General features: G+C 41.1%; 2 protein-coding genes across 2 annotated transcripts; both read left to right on the forward strand.

The window, feature by feature from the left end:
* The first annotated feature begins 446 nt into the window (after nt 1-446).
* On the forward strand, nt 447-6,425 carry LOC310919915 (uncharacterized protein C9orf152). The gene is given in 3 exon segments (XM_083879540.1): nt 447-933; nt 5,620-6,128; nt 6,130-6,425. Coding segments are annotated over 3 exon segments (813 nt in total). The 5' UTR covers nt 447-704; the 3' UTR covers nt 6,205-6,425.
* Nucleotides 6,426-9,882: 3,457 nt separating this feature from the next.
* Nucleotides 9,883-24,247, forward strand: NUB1 (negative regulator of ubiquitin like proteins 1). The gene is made up of 15 exons (XM_083865153.1): nt 9,883-9,989; nt 12,201-12,318; nt 12,406-12,567; nt 13,808-13,866; nt 14,409-14,479; nt 15,218-15,400; nt 16,922-17,010; nt 18,390-18,496; nt 19,364-19,550; nt 19,911-20,018; nt 20,179-20,331; nt 21,215-21,361; nt 21,630-21,725; nt 22,472-22,664; nt 23,259-24,247. Exons 2-15 carry the CDS (start codon nt 12,202-12,204, stop codon nt 23,420-23,422), a joined length of 1,836 nt encoding a protein of 611 aa, XP_083721279.1. The 5' UTR covers nt 9,883-9,989; nt 12,201; the 3' UTR covers nt 23,423-24,247.
* Nucleotides 24,248-25,232: the final 985 nt, after the last annotated feature.

Consider the following 25,232-nt stretch of genomic DNA (forward strand, 5'->3'; position numbering starts at 1 on the left):
ATATTATTACTGTAGTTTATTTCATTTCACAGAACAGCAGAAGTCCTGAATGAGTCAGAGTAAGGTGTTCCTCTCTCCAGCCTCCCAATTCCAAGCATTGTTAGCCATTTTTTTTTTTTGAATCTGCACCCAAGCCTGAATACTTTTAACATATTATTTGAAAAGCAGCAACGAGCACAAAAGTACGAAAGCTTAATAAAATTCTCCCCTCCCACTCCACTGCCCCAAGAAGCGTCAGCAAGAATGTAACTGAAAGTTAAGGAAAGGAGACTGGGGGTGGAGAGAGAGACACAAAATACACAGGAAAAAAGAAAAAGATTTCCCAGGTGGAACTCCTGGCCTGGGGGTACCTCCACAACAGCATGCCTTTAAGAATTAGCATTGCTACATATACCAGTATTACCCAGCCTTTTCTGCACTTGGCTGTGTTTAACGAGAGTTTGTCCTTCACTGTTTTTTTTGGCAAAGGTTCATATGCTCACAACCTTGAGTAAACGTTAAATCCAGCTCTGCAGTCCTGATTGTGAACTCTTGTATGCAGGAGCTCCGGGCACTCGGCATGAAAACAACCTGAGTGACATCCACAGCTTCAGTGCAGACCAGGCAGCTCCTGACACAAGTCACTGTGCTTGGAAGAAAGTTACTCCTTCATCTAGGAAGATTTCAGATGCTTTGTACTTGTTTTGGTTTTTTTTGCCAGCACAATGAAGGAAATGTCCTGCTTCTGCTTGACTTTTTCTTCCTTGTTGCAACAGATGGTTAAGGCTTACAAATACGTGACTGGTATTTTTTCAGTGACTCATAGCTCAGAGCCACAGGTTTCAGATGGTGATAAGAAGCTCACCAAGATGGATGTAAGCGTACTTGAGGAGCAGTATGACCATATAAAACAGAAGCAAAAACTGCAACCACACATTATTGTATATAAAACAGGTACGCTTATATTTGTAGAAAAAAAATGCATATGTAATGTAAAGATTATTTCTTTAAATCTTTAATAACAGCTAGTTTGTTCTTTTTGTGTTCAGCTTCAAGAGAGGTAAAAGTAAGTTCCTTTTCTGTCATTTTGGGGTTTTATTCTTTTTGCTGAAAGGTGGTTTTATATTTATAGCAAGAAGCTTCATGTCAGTGAAATATTATTATGTATTTGAAACAGACGAACCTATTTGAGGTAAGGTTTTACAGGTTTTATATCAGTAAAATAAAGTTCTAAACATAAATAGTAACCCTTACACTAACATGTTCTTCATGTCTATGAATAGTGTATTTGTGCAACGTTTTCTGTAATATTTCTCTTCTCTTGAATGCTTCCATCAGAACCAGCAATTCTGGGTCATCTTTCTCTTTTTCCCTTCTCTATCTGTGTAAAGAAAGACTACAGGAAGCAACGGCAAATATCAAGTAATAAGCTCAAGCTGGGGTTTTGTTAAAAAATAACTTTAATTAAAAGTCATAGTGGGTAACTAAGATATAAGCTTTGAACAAAAAGTCCTGTTTTGAAAGTATTTTCAGTGCATATTGCTTGGAAAGTGCATATATAGAAAAATAAGTAAGAATATGTATCACTCATCTACCTGCCATGTCAAACAAATTTTATACAAGAAACTTGCAATTATTTGAAAGTTTTTATTCAGACTACTACTGACAATACTACACTGATACATTAGCTTTCCAAGTTAAAGTGATATTGAGAATACTAAGACAACTAATGAAGTTGCCTTCTGAATTTAATTTTAATATAAAAAAATACACTTCATTCACCTTTCACATTAATGAGTAAATATTAGTATTTAGCTCAACAAATGTAGGACTTAGTTTATTTCATTCTTTACACTTTCCTCTACGTTTTTCAGCAGTTCTAGCATTTGGCTGTGTCAGACTTCATGATCAAATCAATCAGAACAAAAGATGTAATGATGAACTATAAAACAGATTTGCTTCTTCAGTATTCTTTCATCCAAAAAGAATTAAAATCTCTGTGAGGAGGAAAAAAAAAAAAAATATATATAAGCTTATTTTATCAGGTATCAAAAAGCAGCTAACTTGAAGACAAAACAGCCCATCTAATCAGTTATAGCAAAAATATGCTAGTTAAAGAAAGGGAGCAGAAGCCTTTATTCAGATTAATTCAAATGAAGTTTCAGATATAATGAATGTAATCAGAGCAGATTTTTTGCAAGGCCATCTGAAGATTAAAATATGTAAGTAGAAACTGCACAGTTTCTGGGGAGTTTAACATGTAGTAGGGCTAAAAATCCACATACAAATATTTTTATACACATGTACATTTCCCAAAACATTCACAAAACCACATAACTTGCTGCACTGAACTTCTATCCTCAAACAACATGTGTGGAAAGAATTTATGTCACTGTTAGAAGAAGTCAGAATTAGGGCATTTTTTTTGTTATGCTGGGTTCTCAAGGTCCTAAAAGTTTATCTTACCCATTCCTGTGGAAGCTGGGAAAACGTATTACACGGCTCAGCACTTTGCACCTGTTACATGCCCCAGTTTTCAGGAATATGTGGAGCAGAAATGAACATTGCCATGTCAGGACTGCCCTACACTAGCCCAAAATTCCAGGTAGTTCCAAAAGGCAGCCCATGTATGTATCAGTGATTTGTACTGACAGGCAAATTGCTTCCCTACTTAGAGGGTAAAATTATGGCTGTGCTGGGAAGGAGGTGAAAACAACAGCAACACCACAAACCCCACACATACACACAAACCTCAAAGGCCAGACACACAAACCCTCATGGAAGGAGAGCACCTTCAGTCCCTCCTGGTCTTAGAAGTCCCTGCCAAAGGTCTCTGTTCTTACCAGTAAAACCCTGTTTCACTCCTGCCTGGCAGAGCAGCTCTCCCTCCATGTAACCACAGGGATTTTGAGCACTAGGTTTGTTGTACCACTGTTGGAACAGTAATTCCAAGTTTTCTGGAGGACTTTTAACTTTGTTTGTCACTTCCTGTCTGCAGGTCTCATGAAATCGTGGACTTTTAAACAGAATTTAAGACTCTCTAACTTCTCTATTTTTTTGACAGAGGAGTTAGTAACCAAGAAGTCACCTGAAAACAACTTTGTTCTGTTTCTTCCCCAATACACACAGCCACATTCAGGCTTCTGCCCACTCCTGATTATTTGAGAACAAAGACCATGACAAGATTTGAAAGGCACCAGTTAGGGAATAATACAGCAGTGTATCCATTACTTACTGGCTAAGAAGCTGAAAAACAGTATTTACTTTAGGAATTAAGTGGGAGTATTCAGCACATGCAGTCACAACAGAATAAATACTGGAGCTCTGACTGCAGAAATCTCTTCCAAGTATTTCCCAAGCTAACTAGAGATAAGATTAACTTTTGCCACTCCAGAACCCCAAAAATATCTATTAATGATGACAGCATATGGCCAGATGGTAAATAACTGTGCAACAAGGCTATAATACACAATTTACATGGAGAAAAAAGAAAAAAAAAGACAGAAAGACAGAAAGAAAGGTCCATATAATTGCAGCTTTCTTGAGAAGTTTGGACAGTGTTGGAGGTGTGTTAATTCAACACCCAGTGGCTCAGGACTATCGCATTTCTGTCCAAGGTCATTGCTCAACTTTGTGTGCTGCACCTGTAGCCAAGCAAGGAATCAAATCAACCTTGAACTCAAAACCACTGCACACTATTAAAATTGGACTAGATTTGTCACTCTGAACTTTCTGATCAGCTCAATACAGATCATAATTATTCTGATGATCAGTTCATAAGGTTCCAGATGTTCTGATGTTGCCTATCAATGTCAGTCCAGGTAAGATCACAATTAACACCACAAGAACATGCAAAGTGCTTCACCTCAGTCTCTCAGTCCCATTCTCTCTTGTTTTTTCTCTCACATACAGAGAACAAGCCCTGCTTTTCATAGCTTGGTGCTACACTGAGCTGTTCTCCAGAACACACATGGCTCTGGTTTGCACGTGGACCTTTTTGTAGCCAGCCAGGCTCAGCTTTATTTCTTGGATGAGGTCCAGTCATAACTTTGATTCCCACTGTTGCATGATAGAGAACTGTGTGTTCTTATCTCTCCGAGTGGTGTCACCCTAAGAAATTCTGTTAACACACCTCACTGTACAGACGGATGCACAAACACACCTCTATCTCAAAGCTCTGCACGTGCCTCAGTCTCCTTTCTCCCAATAACGTGGCATGAGAGCCAGTGTGGCCTGACATGTTTCTTCCTCCCAGCCATGCTGCAAAACAGCTCTTATCAGATCAACCCTTCATGGCCAAGGAGCAGAAAAAGTTCTGTGATATTATACTGGGCTTGTTGTTCTGGCAGTGGGAGCCAAAAGCAGCAGTGAAAGCTCTCGTTCAGCAAAATCCCTGTTGTACAGGTTCATTTACTGCCAGTAAATCAACTGGGTCTGGCATCTCCTAATATTTATTCGTAATATGACACAAAAGGCAGCTATAAAGCAGAGGTTGTGCTGTTGGGTATTTGTGAAGGCAGCAATCTACTCAGACTAGCTTCATTTCAAACTCAGGTTTACAATCCTTTTAAAACAGTTGCTCAAAGACACTCAAAATATAATCAGCACTCTTCTATGTCTACTTTTCTCCCTTTAAAGTTTTTCAGAACTTATACTGCAACAGACACAGTCACCCTAAATCAACCCTGTAAATAAAGCCAGCATTCTGCACAACCCCTACTTTAAACTATATTTATACCAACTGAAGTATATTTCATTTGTGTCAACAGATTAGCTTTAGTGTAATAGATCAGTTTCTGTTTATTTTCAAGGCACAGAAAATCAGTAATGTCCAGCAATTTGATGACTGGTACATGTAAAGTAGCATTAGCATTTCTGTCCCTAATATCCTAAACATTTTTAACAGTAAGTTTCCTAGTGCTTTAGAAACTAAGCTATAGGGATAGAAGAATAAAAAAAAGGAGACCAAAATCTCTCCAACTGTTACAGCTACTCTATACCTTTCACAGAGGAAGGAGATTCCTCTAAGTTATCATTCAGGCAATACTAGTGTGATAAGCTATTTACACAATTTATACTGACTGGAATAGTAAAATTGCAGTGAAATATTAAAATACAAGCCTATAATGTTAATGATGCCTCATTAAGAAAAAGAAGACATTCACAACTTGTTTCATCTGGAAATAGTCACAATATTATTAAGCTGTGAATACAAACTTCAAACAGTTATCAAACAGAACATTTTGTCTTTCAAATTACAGCACTTTCCAACATCCTGAGCAAGTCCCTATTCACCTTAAGAACTTTTGCTTACAAGCAATTAATTACTGAAAGTCGATTCTCAATCAGTGCTGTTAATGAGTCTTCGAGTACCAGTTAGATCAATATTGCCTTGATAAATTTCCATTTTCATTTGACTAAAATTAGGATATCATTTATGCCCTCAGCACTGCAAAAACAAGCACAAGTAGGTCTACTCATTAACCTGGCATCAAAAGAACTTGCGCTACTCTCAGCTACTGAAAGAAACAGCACAGCTAAAACTCATGTTAAAACTTTTCAGATGAGTTTATGTTGCAGAAATCACACCATTGCTTTTTGCCACCATAGTAAATGCGCACAAATGTATTTCTCCTGCAGGTGGGCATGAATCCGTTCTGCCAGAATCAATGGTCAACCCTGTTCTAATTAATAAGAAAGTTAAAAGATCAAAGTCATGTAGAGGAGACGCCCCTGTCAGAAAGGTCACACTGGAGACAATCTACGGCAGCAACTCAGAAGATGACTTGCTGTGGCGCGTCCACCTGGGAGCTCACCGCCTGGGGCAGGCCCCTGGATCCGGAGATTCCTGGGATCTTACCCACTGCAACAGTACACCATGGAGTTTTGACAACCAGAGACTGATTTCAAAGGGAAACTGCACACTGCAAAGCAAGGAACCAGCAGGAACAAGTGAACTGTCTGAGCTCAGACAACTGGGAAGCTCAAGCGTGTTGAACAGTCTCAGCAAAGAGAACGGCAGCAACATTTCCAGCTCCTGCCAAAAACCTCCTCTGAAATCAGCCACTGCAGCACTTTGGGCTCATCAGCAGATTTCTGCTACAAAAGGCATGCCAGCCTGCAACAAACTGAACTTTTACCCTTTCCCAAATAGGAAAGGGCCCAGAATTTCTGAAGCCGCAAGGAGGCTTGGTTTATATGTCTCACAATGAAGATATTCAGTAATTCCTAAAATTTAGTCAAAAACTTGACTAGAACTTAAAATAGCAAAGTCTTTCTAGTTACACAGATCAACCTGCTGAGGGTCTACTACTTCTATTAGCCACGGAAGATTCTGACTATATAATCTTTAATATCTTTATAATTTTTAACGTATGATTTCATCATCCACTTTCAAGATATTCAAGATAATTACTGATGTATTTTTAAAATCAATTAATAAAACCTCTGCTCATTTCTATTGTTGTATTGAGACTTAGTAAATATAATTCCTCTCTGATTCATAAAATCTATCATAATATATTTTTGGTTCCCATCTATTCCCAGTGTTTCATTAGAAAACTAATAAGGTCTCCTCCTCTACAAGACCTTTAGAGGGAGGAGACCGTCTCGTGCAGGTACTTTTCAATGACATAAACAGGAGCTCTGTATCATCCACTTCTGCCTGCAAGTGTTCAGAGAAGTCTCTTTTTCAAATGTAGGCTTCACAAAAATTGGAGATGGGAATGTCTCCCCATTTCATAATGGGTAGCCATGGGACATCATAGTAACTGGGTTTTTTTCTTCACAGTAGTTCAGTATTTAAAGAATGATTAGGAAGGAATAAAAAAAAAAAGATAAAGCATAAATATACTTAATAGGTATAACAGGGAAAAATACTAGATAACGATTAGTCCACATGAAACAAGAAATTACCTGGAAGGAAATACTTCAAAAACTTCATTGTCCTTTGATTGATTTAGTTATCTTAATTAAACACGGACCTTGAAAACCTTGGTTTTAAAGTCAGTGCAGGTTTATGCATGGACCAAGTAACTAACTCCTTTGTAAAGTCTTTCCTACAAACACTTTGTTCTTTCCTCAGGCTTCTCTAGCATATTACTGTGCTTTGCACTGACTGGAACTAATTTAGAAAAGGCATTTTTGCTTTGGAGAATCTTTCAATTTAATTTCCAAGAGCATTATGAAAGAGTATTTTCACTTGTTAGTGGAGTAATGAGAAAAGTTGTGATACTAACATTTCAAGAGAAAATTACAGGTTTTTTCCTAAAGCAGCTGTAGTAAAAAAAAAAAAAAAAAAAAAAAAAAAAAAAAAAAAGCCTAAAACTTCAAATACTAGAAAGTTGTTTCACTTCTGAAGGGTACCTGATCTGCAAAACTTTTCCTGTTAACTTCTTCATGTTTTTCTTCATGGGCAGAAGTTTTCATCACTGTTACCACAGACGTAGCCAAGTTTAAGCACTGATTTCAAGACCCCCATAAAGCAAGTTTACTGTGAGTTTATCAGTAGACAAGCCTGACTGATTTATGCACATGGGAGAACATGGAATCCTGAAAATCTAGTTCAGTGTCTTGTTCATAAGCCCATGATCCCTCTAAGGTTCCCACCACCAAGCTGGAAATGGGACCCTCATGGTAGTTTGCCTGACTTCCTAAGGAAAATGTTAGGACAGTCCTGAAGGTCAATCCATTCTAGAATAAATCACACTGCTGAGCAATTATTTCATTCACACATAAATAAAATAGAGTAAAATAGAATGAAATCCCTTTGCTGCTGAGACAGCATGCTGTTAGTCACAGGAAAGAATTAGCCCACGAGTTACTTGTAACTGGCATTACCCATTAAAATAAAAGTTTATGTCTCTTATGGCACCAAAAACATTCCAGGAAAAAGCCCCAACCCCCTAAGAACCTCAAATACAAAACACAGTATGGAGCAGCCCACGTTGTACAGCCAAATCCCTAAAGCTTTGCAGTCTGCTGCCATTCCAGGACATTTTGGGGTCTAGAAGTGAAACTGAGCTGCCTGAGGTGGTGTTTATCACCAGGTGATGTTTAGCACCAGGTTTTCCATACCCCTCATGTTTTCTTCCAGCCCAATCTCTGAACTCAATTTCTGACAGCCCCACAACCAGGCAAGACCCTGCCTGCCCTCACTGACAGGGAAATACAAACTCCCATGCTAAATCTTACCTGCAACACTGCTGCCTTCAAAAAATACAGGAAAAAAAAAAAACCCTAACCTGCACACTTCTGCCTCACACACACACAGAGGCATCAGGTGAGGGGTGGCTGCAGAACACTCATCCCCAACCCAGCCCCAGCCTCTCCTGGAAGGACAGTCCCTTAGGCAGCCTTGGAAACCCCTGTCATGTCCCAGGGATGAGCCATCAGACACTCTGGAGCCAGGAGCTCCTGCTGTTGTCACAGATTCATTAACTGGTATGCAACAAGCCAATAATTACACACTTGAGAGATACATTATTTATTTTGGAGTGGTACAAGCCTGGGTGCTGGTGGTCTTCCACAAATCAAGCATATCCACTATCAAAACTTTTTAATATTTATACCTTTTAGCCATTTAGCCATTATTGTTCATCTGCTACAAGTTAGATAGTTCTTTCCTAATTAGCATTCTATCTTCTACTGGTTAATGATTCGCTTCTTATGCTAATAAGCACTTTCTCATCTTTTGAGTCTGTGGGTTTCTTGGGTCAGTATTTGTGATGTGTCCCTGCCAGAATTACCTTTTACCCAGTTGGAGCTGCTTTCAGCACAGTTATTGAGTTGGTTTTATTTGTTTCTTCCTTATCTTGGGAGTTCTGCCAAATGTCCTTGTGGCCTGTAAATTCTGCATTCTTTGTGTCCACTATCAGTAGTAGCTCCTTCTTCCCAAGCTTTGTTAACCTTCCCCAAAAGAAGGTTAATTCCTTTGGAAGGTTTGGAAGGAAGGTTGATTCTGAGATCATTGAAACATGTCGAGCCCTAAACCTTAACACGGCAATTCTATCAACAATTAATTTATTTTTCTAACATCTGGACATCACTTAGAACTTGTGAACTGCTGTTTCATGGGTTATGTCTCACAGAACCACAGAATGGGTCAGGTTGGAAGGGGTCACAGTGGTCATCTGGTCCCACCTCACTCCCTGCTCAAGCAGGGCCATCCCAGAGCACAGAGCACAGGATTGTGTCCACATGGTTCTGGAATATCTCCAGTGAGGGAGACTCCACAGCCTCCCTGGGCAATCTGTTCTGGACTTGGTCACTGCTCAGGGAAGAATTTTTCCTTGTGTTTGGATGGGGTTTCCTGTGCATCACTGTTCTGCTCATTGTCTCTTGTCCTGTTGCTGGGCACCACCAAGAAAAGCCTGGTCCATGCTCTTGGCATCCCTCTTTAGGTTCTTAAACACATCCATGGGGTAAATCTCCACAGGAAAAGAGGACACAGCCTTTAGCTGTGCCAGGGGAACTTAGGTTGGATATTTGGAGCAATTTCTTCACGGAAAGGAAGATTAGACACTGTAACAGGCAGCCCAGGGAGACGGTGGAGTCACCATCCCTGGAAATGTCTAAGGACAAAGGGACAGGTCACTCAGTGCCAGGTCTGGTTGACATGGCATTGTTCCATCACACGTCAGTCTCTTTTCCAGCCTAATTGACGCTGTGATGGCGCGATCCCTTTCCTTTTCGCTAGGCCTTAAAGCATGGAGACACCAAACGCCACACAACAACACTGCGAGCGAAACGAACCCCGACGCAGCGCGCACCGCCCGGCCGCGGGCACGGCCCACAGTGAGGGCAGGGCGCGGACATGGCGGGCGGGGCGCGGCTTCGCGCACGTCACACCCGAATCCCTGGGCCTTCCGGGCTGCCGTAGGAGCCGCTCCCGCTCGTCTCCCCCGGGGACGGCGGCCCTCGCCTCCCTCCCTTCCTCACTGCCGGGAAACAGCCCAGGGAGCAGCTGCCTCGGTCCCCGAGCTTCCCCTGGCGGAGCCCGCGGGGCGCAGGTGGGTGGCCGAGGCCGGGGCCGTGCTGACACCGCCGCGGTGGCAACGGGGGACCGCCGGTAGCGGCGCCGTCCGGGCACGGGAGGCACTGGATGTGCTCCTGGGGAGGGATGAGGGTGCCCGGGAGGCACTGGATGTGTTCCTGGGGAGGGATGAGGATGCCCCGGCACCCCGGGCCCGCAGGGATGGGGCTGCCCTCCCTGTGGATTTGCTCATGACGCTGGTTCAGTGCTTTTCCCCTCCGTCAGCTGGAGAAAGCTGTCGCGGCTGTGCTTGCCTCCTTTTTAGGGAAAATCGATGTGTCCTGCTTTGTTACCGAACCTTTCTGACAATCCCCTGTTCCTTCCATCGGCAGTTCGCCTTTTGAACCTGGTTGCTGCATTTTATGTCCCGCATCTTACTTCTCCACTTATTTTATTTCACATATGAGGCAAACTGGCCTTAAAGGATGACATTTTATTTACAAAAGCCGAGTTTTGCATTCAGAGTGTTTCTGGGGAAATACCCCTCCTTGTTTACTCCAATGAGTTTTGAGAAAGTCCCTTTAAACTCATACCGAAAGTGAAATTACATCAGGAGCGCCTGTGGCGTTTCAGGGCTTATGGAAGAGTAAGTCACAGATGTTTTTGCTAGGGATTCTAATGTGATTTAGTGATGGAATTTATCGTAAGTGCTAGAAGTGTTGCATATAAAAACACAGGTTTTGTGTTTGAGAGAGCAAAAGTTTATTTTTATTTAGGGAGTTTGTAAGAATAAGTTTAATTGAAGACTACAGTGTTGTTTCCTGTTTTGATCATTTAATTCAAAATCACAAACTTACCAGGCTATAGTATTGATAAACAGATGAATGACCAGTTTATAAATGTCACCTGTATTTACAATTCTTAGTCTTAAGCATAGATTGCAATTTTAAGTTTTATCTGGGTGACCCAAAACCATGAGTAACTTTTTTGTAAATGTTAAGTAGAATTATGGCCATAAATTGGGAAAGTGGGAAAATTATGGTTAACAGGCTGTTCATGAGAATTCCCTGCTGTGTTTTTGAAAAGGGGGAAAGCTGCATTAATAGCTACAGTGCAATGTTTTGAAATTTGAGTGGTTTTGTCACTTTTAGCTTTGTAAATGCCATTGTTTGCCTTGGCTCTAAAATAATAGCAGCAGCATCCCAGCAGGAAAAAGAATGTCTGTTTGTCTCTGCTAGTTTTGACAGACACTGTGCAAATAGCAGCAATCCCACTGGAAGGGTTGTTAAACCATCCACTTTCCCAGCTCATCCCTCTGACTCCTGTTTAGAGGAGACTGTTGTCAGTGCAGCTTCCAGGGAATTCTTTGTAGCTTAATAAAGCTGGGCATGAGGTAAGGCTGACCAGTAAACTTACCACCTATCAGACATTTGCCTACTTTTTTTTCCCCTCAAATAGTGTTTTTCTGAGCCAAGAGCAGTTTTTGAGACTGGGGGAATTCTTCCCTTGTCTCCTGACAGTTGTGTGCCAGTAAACAAGAATGGAAGATGGAAACCACTCTGAAAGAAAAGTGAAACTGATTAATCCAATTTTGTGGCCACCCTAGTGCGTGTATGCCAACATTTTAAATGGTTTTCTATGTAATTTAAAAGGCATTTTCCATGTGATTCCCAGTGTCCAAGAGCCACAACTCTCCCATACTTTATAATGAGGTTTTTTTTTTTTTTCTGTTGAGACCTCTGCACCCACCCTTCCTTTCCCTCTATGTGGCTTCCCAGGTTTTTGGGGTGTTTGGTTTATTTCCCCAGGGACATGCTGTTAACTCAGAGCTTCCTGCTTTGTCTGAGCTGAATCAGAAGTGGTGGATTGAGCAGCTGCATCCAGAGCAGGGCAGAACAACTGAATTGTCAATTTTGATGTATTGACGCTTTCTGCAATCCCAGTTCACGTGAGGGGATAGGAAGAGGTTTAATTTGTCTTGAAATGGCAGGGCCTTTGTAAGTTATCCCTACTCCAATCCAAATTTCACCCTCTTTTCAATGATTTTTCCCCCCATTTTTTTTCTCATAATTTGGCCTCAGTTTCCCCTTCCCACCAAAATGCATTTAACACTCATCATTCATTGCAGAGTTCCAAAATGTCACTTAAGACTTCTTGAAAAGCAGAATATCTTACTACAGGAAAGCTATATTAAAGGACTGATTATTTTTCTCTCTTTTCCCTTCCAACTGTGCTTTTATTTTAAAAGAATGGCCCAAAAGAAGTATTTGATAGCAAAACTGACAAGCTGCTTAAGAGAGGACAAAATTCAGCTATGGAAACCACCATATACTAATGAGAAAAAAGAAGCTGGTGAAGAGATGAAGGTAAATATTTTTCTCTGAGTTGATGTCATACATCTTCCATGTCATACTGCTGGTGCATTTTCCTGGTTTTTCTTCTCCTTTCCTCAGGAGCTTGTACAAAAATATTCATTCAAGCTGAATATCAATGAGAATGAGACAGAGAATATGCTGGAAGAAATACGGTGCAAAGCCATTGAGCGTGGGACCGGAAATGAGAATTTTAAAGTGACTGGGATTGCAAGGCTTGATATATATCTGCCCCGTAGAAAAGTGAGTAACACTGCAGAAAAGTCTGCATAAGTAGCTTTACTGTGAGGTTTGAGTGCTAGAGCTGTGTCTATGCAGAGATTTTCACTACAACTTTTTCAGGTGTTTTGTGTGTGTGATCTGTGTCAGGTGTATAAAAAATGGGGAGGGGGGAATTACATATTTTAGTTTCACAGGTATAGGGAATATCATGGCAAGGGAATATAATATTGAGGAGGTGAGTAATTTTTCCCTTTAGGATTTAATGGCAAATGATCTTTCAATTAAGAAAAGTAAATTAGACTTAAGTGTCTATTTCAATCTGATTCCTTCTGATGTAACTGCTTGTATTAGCAATAAAGAAGAGATGTAATTTTTTCAGCTGGAGAATACCTGAAGTTGATTCAGCATATTAATGTCACTTCAGCTTGGAAGTGAGAAGCAGGATTTTCTGTTCTCTTCATGAATTCATAGAATTACAGAGTCACAGAACCATTAAGGTTGGAAAAGACCTCCAAGCTCATCGAGTCCAGTCTTTACCACCTTGTGAACTGGACCATGGCACTCAGTGCCTCTTGCAGTTGTTTCTTGAGCACTTCCAGGAATGGAGATTCCACCACTTCCCTGGACAGCCCATTCCAAAGCTCAGCCTTCTAGAGCAGGCTCCTAAAAGCTTCTCCAACAGAGAACTGAATTAAGTTTTGCCCTTTTGAAGTCAGGTTTCAACTTCTATTTTCATGCATAAAACACTCCTGTAGTGAAAAATAATTACCTGGGCTAAAGGGCAGAGAGTTTTAAGTGATTGTCATGCAGTTAAAGCAACCAAATAGTTTCATAATTCTACTTTATAATGCTGCTGGGCAAATAGAGAAATGAATTAATTTAAAATTTCAGTTTATCTAATCTGGGACCAGAGACACTAATAGGAATTAATCATAACTTAGCCAGTCACAGGTGAGTGGCATAATTGCAAAGCACAGTTAAGATTGGAGGTGCATAATTAAAATAATTGAAATTGTTTGGTTCTCAATTTAGATTTATTTAATTCTGAATATTCTGCTGTTATAATGCTTTTTTTTAGCAGTATAACAAATGCAGAACTGGAAATTACTACTATGTATGTCAAGCCATAACCCTCTAAATAGGCTTGTTATTTGGAAAAGAAATGTTATTGTAGAAAGTTAATTGAGAAAATGTCCAGAGTATCTTGATATCATGCTTTTCCTTCCCTCTTTCTTTTCCCTACCCAATATAATTTCTACAGAGCAGGAAAATCCCTCTGGAAACCAGTCTGTTCATCACAGGCAAAGAGCTCAGATCCCAGTAAGTGCAATCACCCTTTGTGCTTCTCTCATGAGACACCACCCTGTCACAGAGCATTTTAAAAAAATGCAAACAAACCCGTTTTTTTGTCTGATTTAAGCTTTTTCTTAGCATGTATTCTCTGAACAGGATGTCCAGTGTCCCTGTAGGGCAGTTCTTTGTGGGAACAGCTGTGGTTTAACAGATGAAAAACAGGAAAAAGATAGTTCTGTGTAAATCCCCAGCAAGTACCAGTGCTCCAAATCTATAACCAGGCAGATCCTCGGAACAGTGAACATTTACCTTCTGTTTCTTTTGTGTTTTTAAGCCTAAAACAATCAGATTCTTTTCTGTCTGTTTTGCTTTTCCTCATTTTGTATCCCAGGTTTTCTCTAAATATACATAAAGCTCTCTGATGATGTTATTTTACTTCTAGGAGCCTTTTGTAGCAAAAATTTTAAGCCATTTATAAGCACTAGTTTTTAGGTTTTACTGCTGTTTTAACAACAATATTGTATAACCTTATAAATTTATATTCATGGATGAAATTATTTGTTTCACAGGATAGCACAGGAATATGCATTACAAGAAAATGCTGTCAAAATAATAATAAATAAGAAGCAGCTTGATCTGGGTAGGTATCTCTAGTTAAAGATATTTTTATAATAATTTTCTGTTTTTCTGATTCTCAGAAGAAAAATTGCCTTGCAACTCTATTAATTTCAGAAATTCCCAAAAAACACCTGTTATATTTGTCACGTTCTGCTTTACAGGAAATGTATTAAATTATGCTAATCCAAATTCTTAAATAGAAATAGATCAACTAAAGGAACACTGTAATGAATGTAGAAAATCCCCTTTTCTAGTGTTGAAACATTGAAAATGCACATTTAGGAGAAACTCTAAATTTCTTCAAAAACCTTATTGTATAATAAGACTTTTTGTAATGCTTTGCCCCTGCTCAACCTGTCAGACATGTGGGAAGTGATGATACAGCTTTTTCTTTGCTGATGGCCCTGGAATATATCAGAATTAGAACCACAGAACTGGCAGAAGGAACTTTGATTCAGTTTCCAGTTCCTCTGTCCTGTACTCTTGTGGAGTATGATCCTGGACATGTTCTTACTGCAGTTTTTTGCATGAAGATCAATAAACTGAAATAGAAATAATGGTATTTTTTGAATGTTTGGAAAAAAACAAGGAAAGAAACATACAAGGAAAGTCAGTTCAAAAGCACTTTTAAGATGCTAGTCTGATTCTGAGTTTTGCTGACTGAGTCAGTAATTTTTAGGGGCTTTGACTGAGTTCTCAAATCTTGCAATTTCAGGAGTTCCAGTAGTTGAATGGTAATAATCACACTCTTATTTTGCAGGTAAAACCCTTGAAGACCAGGGTGTCACACACAATGCAAAAGTGATGGTGCTTCAGCTGGAACAGAGTGATGAGGAAACCAAAAGAAAAGTTCAGGAGGAAGAGCTTCAGTGTAAGAAAGAAAAAGAAATAAATGACAAGATGCAAAGAACTAAGAAGGGTTTGGAAATTCTAGCAGAGAGAGGTAAGTGGGCTTGTGGGGTTGGGAGGGAGGTGAGTGTTCATTAATTTTTGTTCATCAAAAATTACATTCTCAGAGGCCTTGCATTGTGGAAGAGTGCCTATACCAGGGCTGAATTTCAATTCACACTTTTCTAGGTTTCTGCCTATTTGAAAACCAGATTTTAAGTTGGCTAAAACTTTTTTCCCCCGTCCTTTTTACACAACTAGAATGCTACAAAAAAAAAAAAACTTTGGCACTTTGAGAAGGATGCAATATGAATCAATTGTTTAATTGGCACTTGGCAGTTAAGGGACTGATGAATTGTGAGAATCTTTAGATTTATTGTAGACAAAGGCACAGTGGCATAATGTGTTTTAAGTCATTAAACACTTTTTTTTTTTTGGTAGTTTAGCTATGGCTGTGTGTAACCATGGTTTCATTGTGCAGAGCAGCTCATTTGTCACTGTCATCTGCAACATGGCTGTGGTGTTCTCATTCCTTTGGATGTTGATTCCTGGCAACTGTGGATTAAGTTAAAGGGATCTAGTTAATTTAACAGTAATAATTCTTCAAAATGAGGTTGTGTCTCTGAACTGCAGTGCTTGATGGTGAGTTTAAATCACTTCTCTATTCCATTGTTTCACAAATCCACAAACAAGGAACTGTGAAGCTGAGCAGGTAATGATTTCCTGCCAAATGCAGAAACACCCAAACAAAGCTTCAAAGCTGGTGACTTCTGGTTTCTTACCACAATATCAGGTTTTGAACACATGACAAAAGCGTTTGCTTTTTTTGGACTTAAGGGGTGGTTTAGATCCCATATTTTGAATAACTTGGGTCTCTTTATGGTTTTTGCCACTGTCAGTTACAGCCAATGCCAGAGTAAAGGGCAGAGTCTGTAATGGGCCCCCAGCCTGAGGCTTCTGTGAGAAGTGTAGTAAGAGTTTAACAATTCTTTTGTTTCCCCTGAAAGAAACCACAGGCAGAAACTTTTAATCTCAACAAACTCTTCCTTAACTGTCTTTTGTCTACAAGAAAGTCTTCTTTTCATTGTAAATCAAATGGAAGTGAAAATAAAATTCATACTTTGATAGCAAGCATTAAAGATGAAGGGAAATAATGAGCTGGGGGGTTTTTTCAGCATTATCAGCTGTGCTCAGTTATATTTTTCAAATATTCTATGCTTTAGTTGATAAATCATTTCAAATGCTATGTTGTGTAAAATGTAGGTGTTTTGTCTTCTGCTAAGAAAACTTCCTTGTAATTCATGGAACTTCTAATATAATATTGTGTCTGAATTTTTGTATGCACAAGGCCTTTTCCACAGTGACCTTTCCAGGAGTTCCTCATGTTTACCTGGCCAGAGCCACTGTTGGTTGATATGTCCAGAAAAACACAAAAGCAACCTTTATATATAATTCTGATTTTTTTGTTGTTGTTTGCTGTTTTGTTTAACAACATACTTACTAAAATAATGTTATGGCAGCAGAGTTGCTCTGTTGAAGGTGGAGTTTAAATTCTAAACTTTTTTATATCTTTCAGAGGAGTACTTGGATCCAGACTCTGTGCCATACTTAGATATAGCTAATCAAACTGGAAGGTCAATTGAGATTCCTCCTCAAGCTAAAAAAGTAGGTGAAAGCATCTTACATTGCCACTAAGATGGCTCTTTAAAGCTTAATCTGTGAAACATTTAAAATATGGGACTGAAATACAGCCAGACTTTCTGGGGATGTAATCCTGGGCCAACTACATGTTTGTTTAATACAAATGATTTTGAAATACAGTTGAAGTAGACCTCTGTGGTGGGGAATATTTCAATCATCTGGAGACAATCTCTGATTCCTGATCTCATTGCAGGTCTAATCTTGCACTGACCCCTTTGTGGTCCATATCTTACTTGGGGGTTTAAGACAGGCTTTGATTTTCTTGATCTTAATGCCTATTATAAATTTTGGGTGTCCTAGAAAGTCATGAAACTCACTTGATTCTTAGGCCTTATTTCCATTTGGAAATTCGATGAGTGTCTCTAAATTTGGCTCTGTTAAAGCAGTTTTTAGATCTTTTTCACTGTGTCCCCTTTCAAACTTAAATTTGTTCATCATTTAAGAAAGTTCCACATTCTTAACTGAAAATGCCTTTGGAGGGGTGCAAGTATTGAGTTACAAGGAGGAGTGACACACCTGATGTTGGCCACTGAAGCAGAACAGTGATAGTTGCTGCCTTTCAGGATTACTGGATTTTCTGAAGATAAATAAAATTTTTACAAAATTTTACAAATACAGTGACAAAAATGTGAAGAAATGAGCCAGTGTGTTCCAGTTGCTGCTGCAGCCTCTCCTGAGGCCTGCTGTGATTTCTGCATCCCCTGGAGTCTCTGGGTGATGGGGATGACACTGCACTCTCACAGTGCATGCTGTTTTGATGAAGTGCTGAATGTAATAATTCACCTGAAGAGTTAAATCATCCAGTGTTCAAGTGAATGAGATTTCATCAGTATTGATCAAGGATCAGAGGAAATATTGCAGGTTGTTTCTGTCCAGAATTATTATTACATTTTCATTTGTTACACTGCGGGAGTGTTTCCCTGACACATTCAAAATTTAATTTTCAGTTCTGAGGTTTTTCAGGAGGTGAATTTTTAGGTTTTGCAAGATAATTGTGATAGCAAAGCAAAACAAGTTTGGTGCTGTTAGGAAGTGCAGCACCCAGAAAAATGCTGAGCTTTGTATCACACACCCGTGAAAATCTCTCTGGGGTTGCATATTTAAAGTAAGCTTGGTGCAGCATTTTATATGCCAGTAACACCCATTGCTTTTAATTAGACAGTATCTGACATTATCAGATGGGAGAAAAGTGTGAAGCAGTGTGAAATAGCACTGGCCTTACAGAACTGATACAGTGGTATTTTTCTAGGAAGAACAAGGACTCTGATGGATTACTTGGATATTTCCTTTTAGCTCTTTGATTTAGGGGAGGTGCAGTCAAAAGTCTCAATCTGTTTTTCTAGGCTCTTGTGCTGGCAATGGGTTACCATGAGAAGGGCAGAGCATTAATGAAGAAGAAAGAATATGAAATAGCACTGCCATATTTGTTGGATGCTGATAAGCACTTCTGGTAAGAACATTTTGAGTCCTTGTGTCTGTCTTTACTGTCAGCCCATTAAGGAACAGCACAACCTCTACCTGTGCATATAAATCAGGGCCAGTTTTGCCTGAGGTTGCTTCACACCCCCTCTTGCAGATGGGAAACATCAGATAAAGCTGCTGACTTGCAGTGACAGGTGGCTTCATGTAGAACAGCTGAAACAGATACTGCCACTGGGCAAGTTAATCTTTCATAACAACATAAACAGAAACTGTCAATATTCATGTACCAGGTTATAAATTGCATTAGCTTGAGAGACAGTTACGGATATTCATTTGCAGTTGCTCCTGTGAAGTAATAATTTCTTGTAAAAGGTGGAGCAGATAGCTGAGGTCAGTAACCATTCCAGGGCTTCTGCAAGTAAATTAGTTTCCTATCAGCTGTCAGAGCCCTAAATTGCTCTTTTGAGGTCCCAAAAGTAATACTGTCCCTGTCTGTTTCTCGTCTGTGTGGGTGTGCAAGGAGACTGGCGCAGTACTCAGCATTGTGTGCAGAGACAGTTTCTCAGTCCTCCCAAAGATTACACTGGGTTTAATTCCATTATGCTTTTAGAGATGCCATATTAAACAGTAGCCACAGCTCATTTTGTTGCTGTAATAAGCTTTAAGATGCAGTATTGGCATCAGTCATGTGTGTCAGTGAATGGAATAGGAGATCAGTCTTTGATTCCCCTTCCCCTGGCGTCAGTTTGCTGCCTCAGATACAAAGAGTGTGCTTTCTCCAACATGAGTGTGCACACTTCTGATGTTGTTTTATGAATGTTAAAAAGTGGTGAGGAGGGCAAAATAAACAACCCTCTCCCAGAAAAAAACAAAAATGAGTTGTTTTATTTTCCAGTGAGTGTAGCACAGAGCTGCTGAACACGGTTGATAATTACGCAGTGCTGCAGCTGGATATAGTGTGGTGCTACTTCCGTCTGGAGCAGCTGGACTGCCTGGATGATGCAGAGAAAAAACTGTCCACAGCACAGAGATGCTTCCAGAGGTGCTATGGGGAGAACCACGAAAGGCTTATTGACATCAAGGTCTGCTGGGTTTGGCTTAATTGGGGTGGGATTTTTTTCTACATGTTACTGTTCAAGTATTGCAAGTCTGGCTTTTAGAAGCTTAAAGTTTTCCTCTGTATCATTAGCCTGTCATCTGGTTCTGTAACTGTCAGCACAGGGAAAACATTGGGCCTGGCAAAAAGGTCATGGCAGACCTGTGTTTATATGCACAGGCATTATCAGGGGTTTAGGTGTGGTGCTTTATCTGCACTCTTGAGTGTCACAAAGCCCTGACTGTGTCTCCTCTAAATGTGTAGAGTGTTCTGTTGATAATGAACTGGTTTTCTACCACATGCTTCTATCTACATGGTCCCCCCTCCTTCTTTAAACAACTCCTAGGGAAGCTATGGTCGTGAGAAGGTTTTATTTCTACGGCTTTACCTCCTTCAAGGGATTGGGCACTACCACAGTGGCAGAGAAAAGGAGGCTGCAGAGTACATTCAGAAGGTAAGACCCCTTTAGGTAAAACTCTGGAGTCCTTCACTCCAGCCCCTCAGTTTGGGTTCCATCTTGCACCTGTTCTTTGCTTACTCAGAGAAACAGGGAGGCATTTTTTGTTTGTATTCTAACAGTGTAAGTGGTGTCATTTTGTTCTTCCCCTATCCAGGCATCTTCCTTGTACGGAGAGCTGTCCATAGACCCTGATAAAGTGGATCGCTTGTCACTCCTGGGATTCTCAGAACAGGAAGCTCGCCTCGCCCTGCGGGCGTGCCACGGGAATGTGGAGCACGCTGCCAATCTCATCACCAACAGGAGAGAGGTAAGGGCACTGAAAGCATTCAGTCATGGGTCACCATGAGATGTGTGTTGTGTGGCCAGAGCACTGTGGTGCTAAGTTAAGGACTTGGATTATCCCCCTCCAGCACTGTTGGTGTAGCTGACAGTTGGACATGTTGGCACAAGTTTGAACCCAAAACTTAATGCACTAACAAGGGAAGCTCTATCTCAAAGCAGATGGGACGAGAGTGCCAAAGACCTGTGGTTGTACTACAGAGGCACATGGGAAGGCATTGCACCAGTGTTTGCCACTCAGCAGTGATCTGAATGGGAATAAACCACCCAGGATCAAGCTGTCACTCCCAGGCTTGGCTGCCCCCTATTGTGGCTTTGTACTTGGAAGATCCAGGAGGGGAAAAGGAATTTTTTTGTGCTAGAGTGAGTGAAGACAGTGCTGCCCAGATCTGAAGTGATGTTTGGTAAGCTGAGGAGGCACTTCTAGACTTCAGACAGTGAAGTGTGGACAGAAAAGCCAACTGGCTGAGGGAAGGCTGAACAGAACTCCCTGGCTCCCTGCCCAGTTCTGACTGTCTGTCCTTGGCAAGTCTTGTCTGTGGGCCCATCTGCCAAACGGGTTTGTCACTTACCACACAGGGCCTGGAATAGCTGTGATGGCACCAGATCCGATCTGCAGAGCGGAAGTGTGGCGACAGGGCTGCCTCATGGAAATGCAGCTTTATTTAGGAACGAGTGTCTGGCAGCACAGTCTGTATTTACAAAAAAAAAAAAAAAAAAAAAAAAAAAAAAGCCTTTTCTTCAAGAGATTCAAACTTGAAGCAAAAAAATGCAAGAAATCCTACATGCACAGGCTATGTGTTAAAGCATTCCCATGCACAGTGAGCTTTGCAGTGTCTGTGCTCTTGCAGGAAAAGGCACAGATCAGGAGGGAGGAGAGGGCAAAAAGGCGGCGGCGGCTGGAAGACATCAATACCCTGAAAAGTATGGGCTACTCAGAGAGAGCTGCTCAGGTGGCTCTTCGAAAGACACAAGGAAACCTGGACCAAGCCTTTAAGGTAAGTGATCTTTCAGTAGAAGTAGTGTTGTACAAAAGAAATTTCATTGTGGTTTTTTTTTAATTCTTTAGCAGATTGTTATTTTCTACATTTTTTAGTTCATAGCTACCCTTTCTGTAGCTGTAATAACTGAACTTGCATTTCCTGACCCAGTAAATCAGATATCACTTAAGTTTGCTTATATCAGCCATTGGGCTGCATTCATAACTGTGTTGAGGACTGTTGTAGCTCTGTTGCTCTATTCTGATCTCTCTCTGTTTTCTTGCAGTATATTCTTGACAATCCTGAGTTACTCTTGGAAGATGATGATGATGATTCTGTGGCCACGGACCAGTTTCAGGTTTCCCAAGAAAGTATTGAGCAAGTAAGCTAGACCACTTGCTTTCTTGTGAGTTGGTTGTCTTGTTTCTGAGTTGTGCTTGCAAAGACAGCAGATTTTCCTTAAGTAAAGCTGCACAAATATTCTTTAACCCATGTCAATCAGGCTGTCACACTCCAGGGTCTGGCATCCACTCTTCATGGTGAAGTCACTGGGACTAACATGTAATTTGTGTGTACTTCCTGCCCATTGCACCAACATGCCATGTGTGGATGTGGAGGGAAAGTGTGTGCACTATAATGCTCTATCCCAGAAAAGGCAGCAAATGAGAAATTTATTCAAGTCTCTAAACTCTGCAGTACACAAGGGAGTTGGAATGTGTATTTCTCATGACAGGCTGTCTGACAAGCTTGTCAGTAGTTAGAGTGTGTGTGTAATTGATGTCAGGCAAGAAAACTTTATTGCCTAGGAAAAGTAAACAGCACATGCACCCCCCTGATACACTGGAGTGCTTTGAAGTTTCCTTTTGAAAACAGAAAAGTAATTGGTCTGGTACTAGACAAGAGGCTCTTGATCCTGCTCAACATCCTCATGCCTTTAATAGGTCACTGCCCTGTTGTTAACTGTTCCAGTAAACCAGAGTCAGTGTCCTGGAATTCCTGGCATGCAGTGCTTTTCTCTGTGTGAGAGGATGACTGTCAGATGCAGTCAGATTCCTGTCAGACTCTGGTGTGAAATGAGCTTAGATTTCCCCAGCTTTTCAGTATTAATCCTTTTTCCCCCTTCTGCAGCTGACATACATGGGTTTCAGCCGTGAGTCGGCAGAGCAAGCTCTAAAGGTCTTTAAAGGGAACATCCACGTGGCTTCCCAAACCCTTGCTCATTATGGGGGAGTTCTCCCCCCTTCACTGCTGCTGTCCTCAGAGGGGTCCAGCCCATCAGAGGAATCCACTTCTTCCAAGGACCTGCTCACAGAGTCTGCAGGTGAGAATGTTGGATCCAGCAGGGCGGGAAGGGGAGGCAAAGCTGTTCTGGCTTTAGTAGGAAATAGTTAAGCAATTTCTGCTGAAACAGTGGCACAGGGTTCCTGTAATGCCCCAGGCTGCTTTTACTGGGAACACAGTTATGGGAATGCAGCTGTTGTTCCCTGCAGTGACAGCCAGGAAGGGACCAGAGGAGACAGGTACCAGCTGCAGGCAGGAGCAGCCCAGGGGAAAAGGTGACACTCAGGGTGTCCTGGGCAGGGATGAGGAGTTTATTCCAGATCTGTGCTCTGCAGATGGCTGACCTCCCTCCATACTCCTTCATCGTGTCCCTTACAGGATAGAACCATAACCAATAACTTTGCACTTAACAAAGAAGAAACTTGTACATATTTTTTCTCTCGTTGTCAGAGCTGCAATGATCCCTCCTGTATGATTAAAGGCTTTCCTACACCATGTTTAACTAAAAAGGAAAAATGGCCATCCTGCCCTGTCCTTTGCAGAGTAGTTGTAAGAGGTGGTTGTGCAGGAAGGGGCTGGCAGAGCAGGAGCTTCTTTCAGTGGTGAATTCACTGCTGCTGCTTTTTATTGGAAGGTTCCTCCAGTTCACCAACAGATGAAGACATGGAGACTGATGCAGTCAATGAAATCCTAGAGGATATTCCTGAACATGAAGAGGATTATCTGGATTTAACACTCGAGGAAGAAGAACAGATAATTCATGAATACTTATCCTATATACAAGTACCGCAGCCCTAAATCCCATTAAATCTTCTTCAGTTATATGTATTTACCTTGTCAAATTGAGTTTGGATTATAAATGCACCTTCAGCTTATCTCTTACTAAGGGCCTTGAATTCTGTTAAACTATAGTTGGAATACTTAATTCCTGCTTATTTGTAACTCTGCTTAAAGCCTACATATGTGATACATTGTAATTTATTGTCATAGAAAAATAGAAACATTTATTTTCAGAAGAAAATTTAATAGAACTAAACTATATTTTTATTGTGAAACAAGTTTACTCACTTAGAAAAGAAGCATTTCTATACCACTTTAAAATACCAGCTTTAAAAGAAGAACATGAGTTTATAAATGAGAAACCTTAGCTCATGAGGCTGTAGAGGTATATCAGCTTTCCAGCTTTTCTTCTGAAAGATTTCTAAGAGGCACTAATGTATCTGTTGTGCATGGGTTTATACCATGTTCTGCTTGTCCCTTCCTGCAGGTGTTACACAGGCAATAAAGGTTATTCTGTGCTGCTTCTGCCTTCGGTGAGAGACCTCTGTGCTTTGTTAAAAAAGTGGGAACTACCTGGCAGGGCCCTGTGCTGGGACTGGAGGGAGTGAGGCACTGCAATTTCCTTTTTTAACTAAATAGCCACTTTTCCCAAGCAGCTCTGTTTAACCTCTGCAGGTGTGTGGCTTAAGGTTGATGGATTTCCAGAGGATTACAGGATTTTCTGCAATCAGCTGTTGAGCAGAGCTTGGTTCAGGCGCTGTCTCAGTAGTTGTGTGCGGCTCCAGCGTTCTGAAGAAGCGTTCGGGGGCTTCTGTGGTTTTATAACATCCCGTTTCCTGCCGTGTAAGTGCTCCTCTGCGCCGGGAACAGCCATTCCTCTGCCTGGCAGCTTTGCCTGGACGTGGTTTACTCGTTTTCCATTGCTCCACGCTCTCGGTAGAGGGAGCCCAGGCCCCGTCTGGAGCCGGTGGAAGCAGGGAAGCGGCCGCGCTCTGCACTTCCAGCCGGAACATCAACCCCGCGTGTGGTGACCGTGTCTCCTCCGCCGGCACTTACCGGCCGGGAAATGAGGGCGTGAACTGTTGTGCGCTGCAGGGAGCAGGGCCGTGGCCTGCGGAATGACTGCTCAGCTCCAGCCCGGGGACTGAACGGGCTGCAGCAGAGCATTGGGTTTTATACTGATTCCCTCAGCCAAACACAGCAAAAAGCAGGCAGTGATTATACTGTTAAGGAATTATTTGTATTTCATTCTTCTCTATCAAGGCCAGTGCTGTAAAAATTTAATGGCTTTGTATCTCTACCCTGAAAGCTGAAGGATTTCCAAAGCCAACAGTTTGAACTTCTGAGGGGAATCCAGCCCTAGCACCCATTATATTCTGTTTTACAGGCCAGCACTGAGGAACCCCTGGACAAAATGAAGAGCAAAAATAGGACAGATAAAAGAATTTAGAACTGAAAACATACAAGTCATGGATGTCGTTTTAACAAGAAGGAGGTGGAAACACAAATTTACTCCTCTCTTCCCAAGCCTCCTGGCATCCTGGCATTGGCTGCCAGCCCCTGGGCATGCACTGAAGGCAGCACTGAGCTGCACATGCAGCAATTCTCCTTTTTGAAGTGGCTTGCGCAGCAAACTGGCAGCGACAACTTCAGAAGGGAAGGTTTGTCCTTGGGGAATTTAAAATTAGCATCATAACATGCAGTGCTTGTCAGAGCAGCCATTCATCAATGATGTAACACTGCCAGCACAGTTGTAAGTGATCAGTCGAGCAGGAGGCATTGGCTGAAAGCTGTAAGTTAATTTTGACCGTGCATTTGGAGGCACTGT

Source organism: Zosterops lateralis, assembly GCF_965231275.1.
Source record: "Zosterops lateralis genome assembly, chromosome: 1".
Classification (NCBI taxonomy): Eukaryota; Metazoa; Chordata; class Aves; order Passeriformes; family Zosteropidae; genus Zosterops; species Zosterops lateralis.

Excerpts from the sequence above, each read along its gene's own strand:
- NUB1 (XM_083865153.1), top strand. The coding sequence starts at position 12,202 with ATGGCCCAAAAGAAGTATTTGATAGCAAAACTGACAAGCTGCTTAAGA. Across the intron at positions 12,568-13,807 it reads TATATCTGCCCCGTAGAAAA|AGCAGGAAAATCCCTCTGGA; the intron begins GTGAGTAACACT and ends TAATTTCTACAG. Across the intron at positions 14,480-15,217 it reads TAAGAAGCAGCTTGATCTGG|GTAAAACCCTTGAAGACCAG; the intron begins GTAGGTATCTCT and ends CTTATTTTGCAG.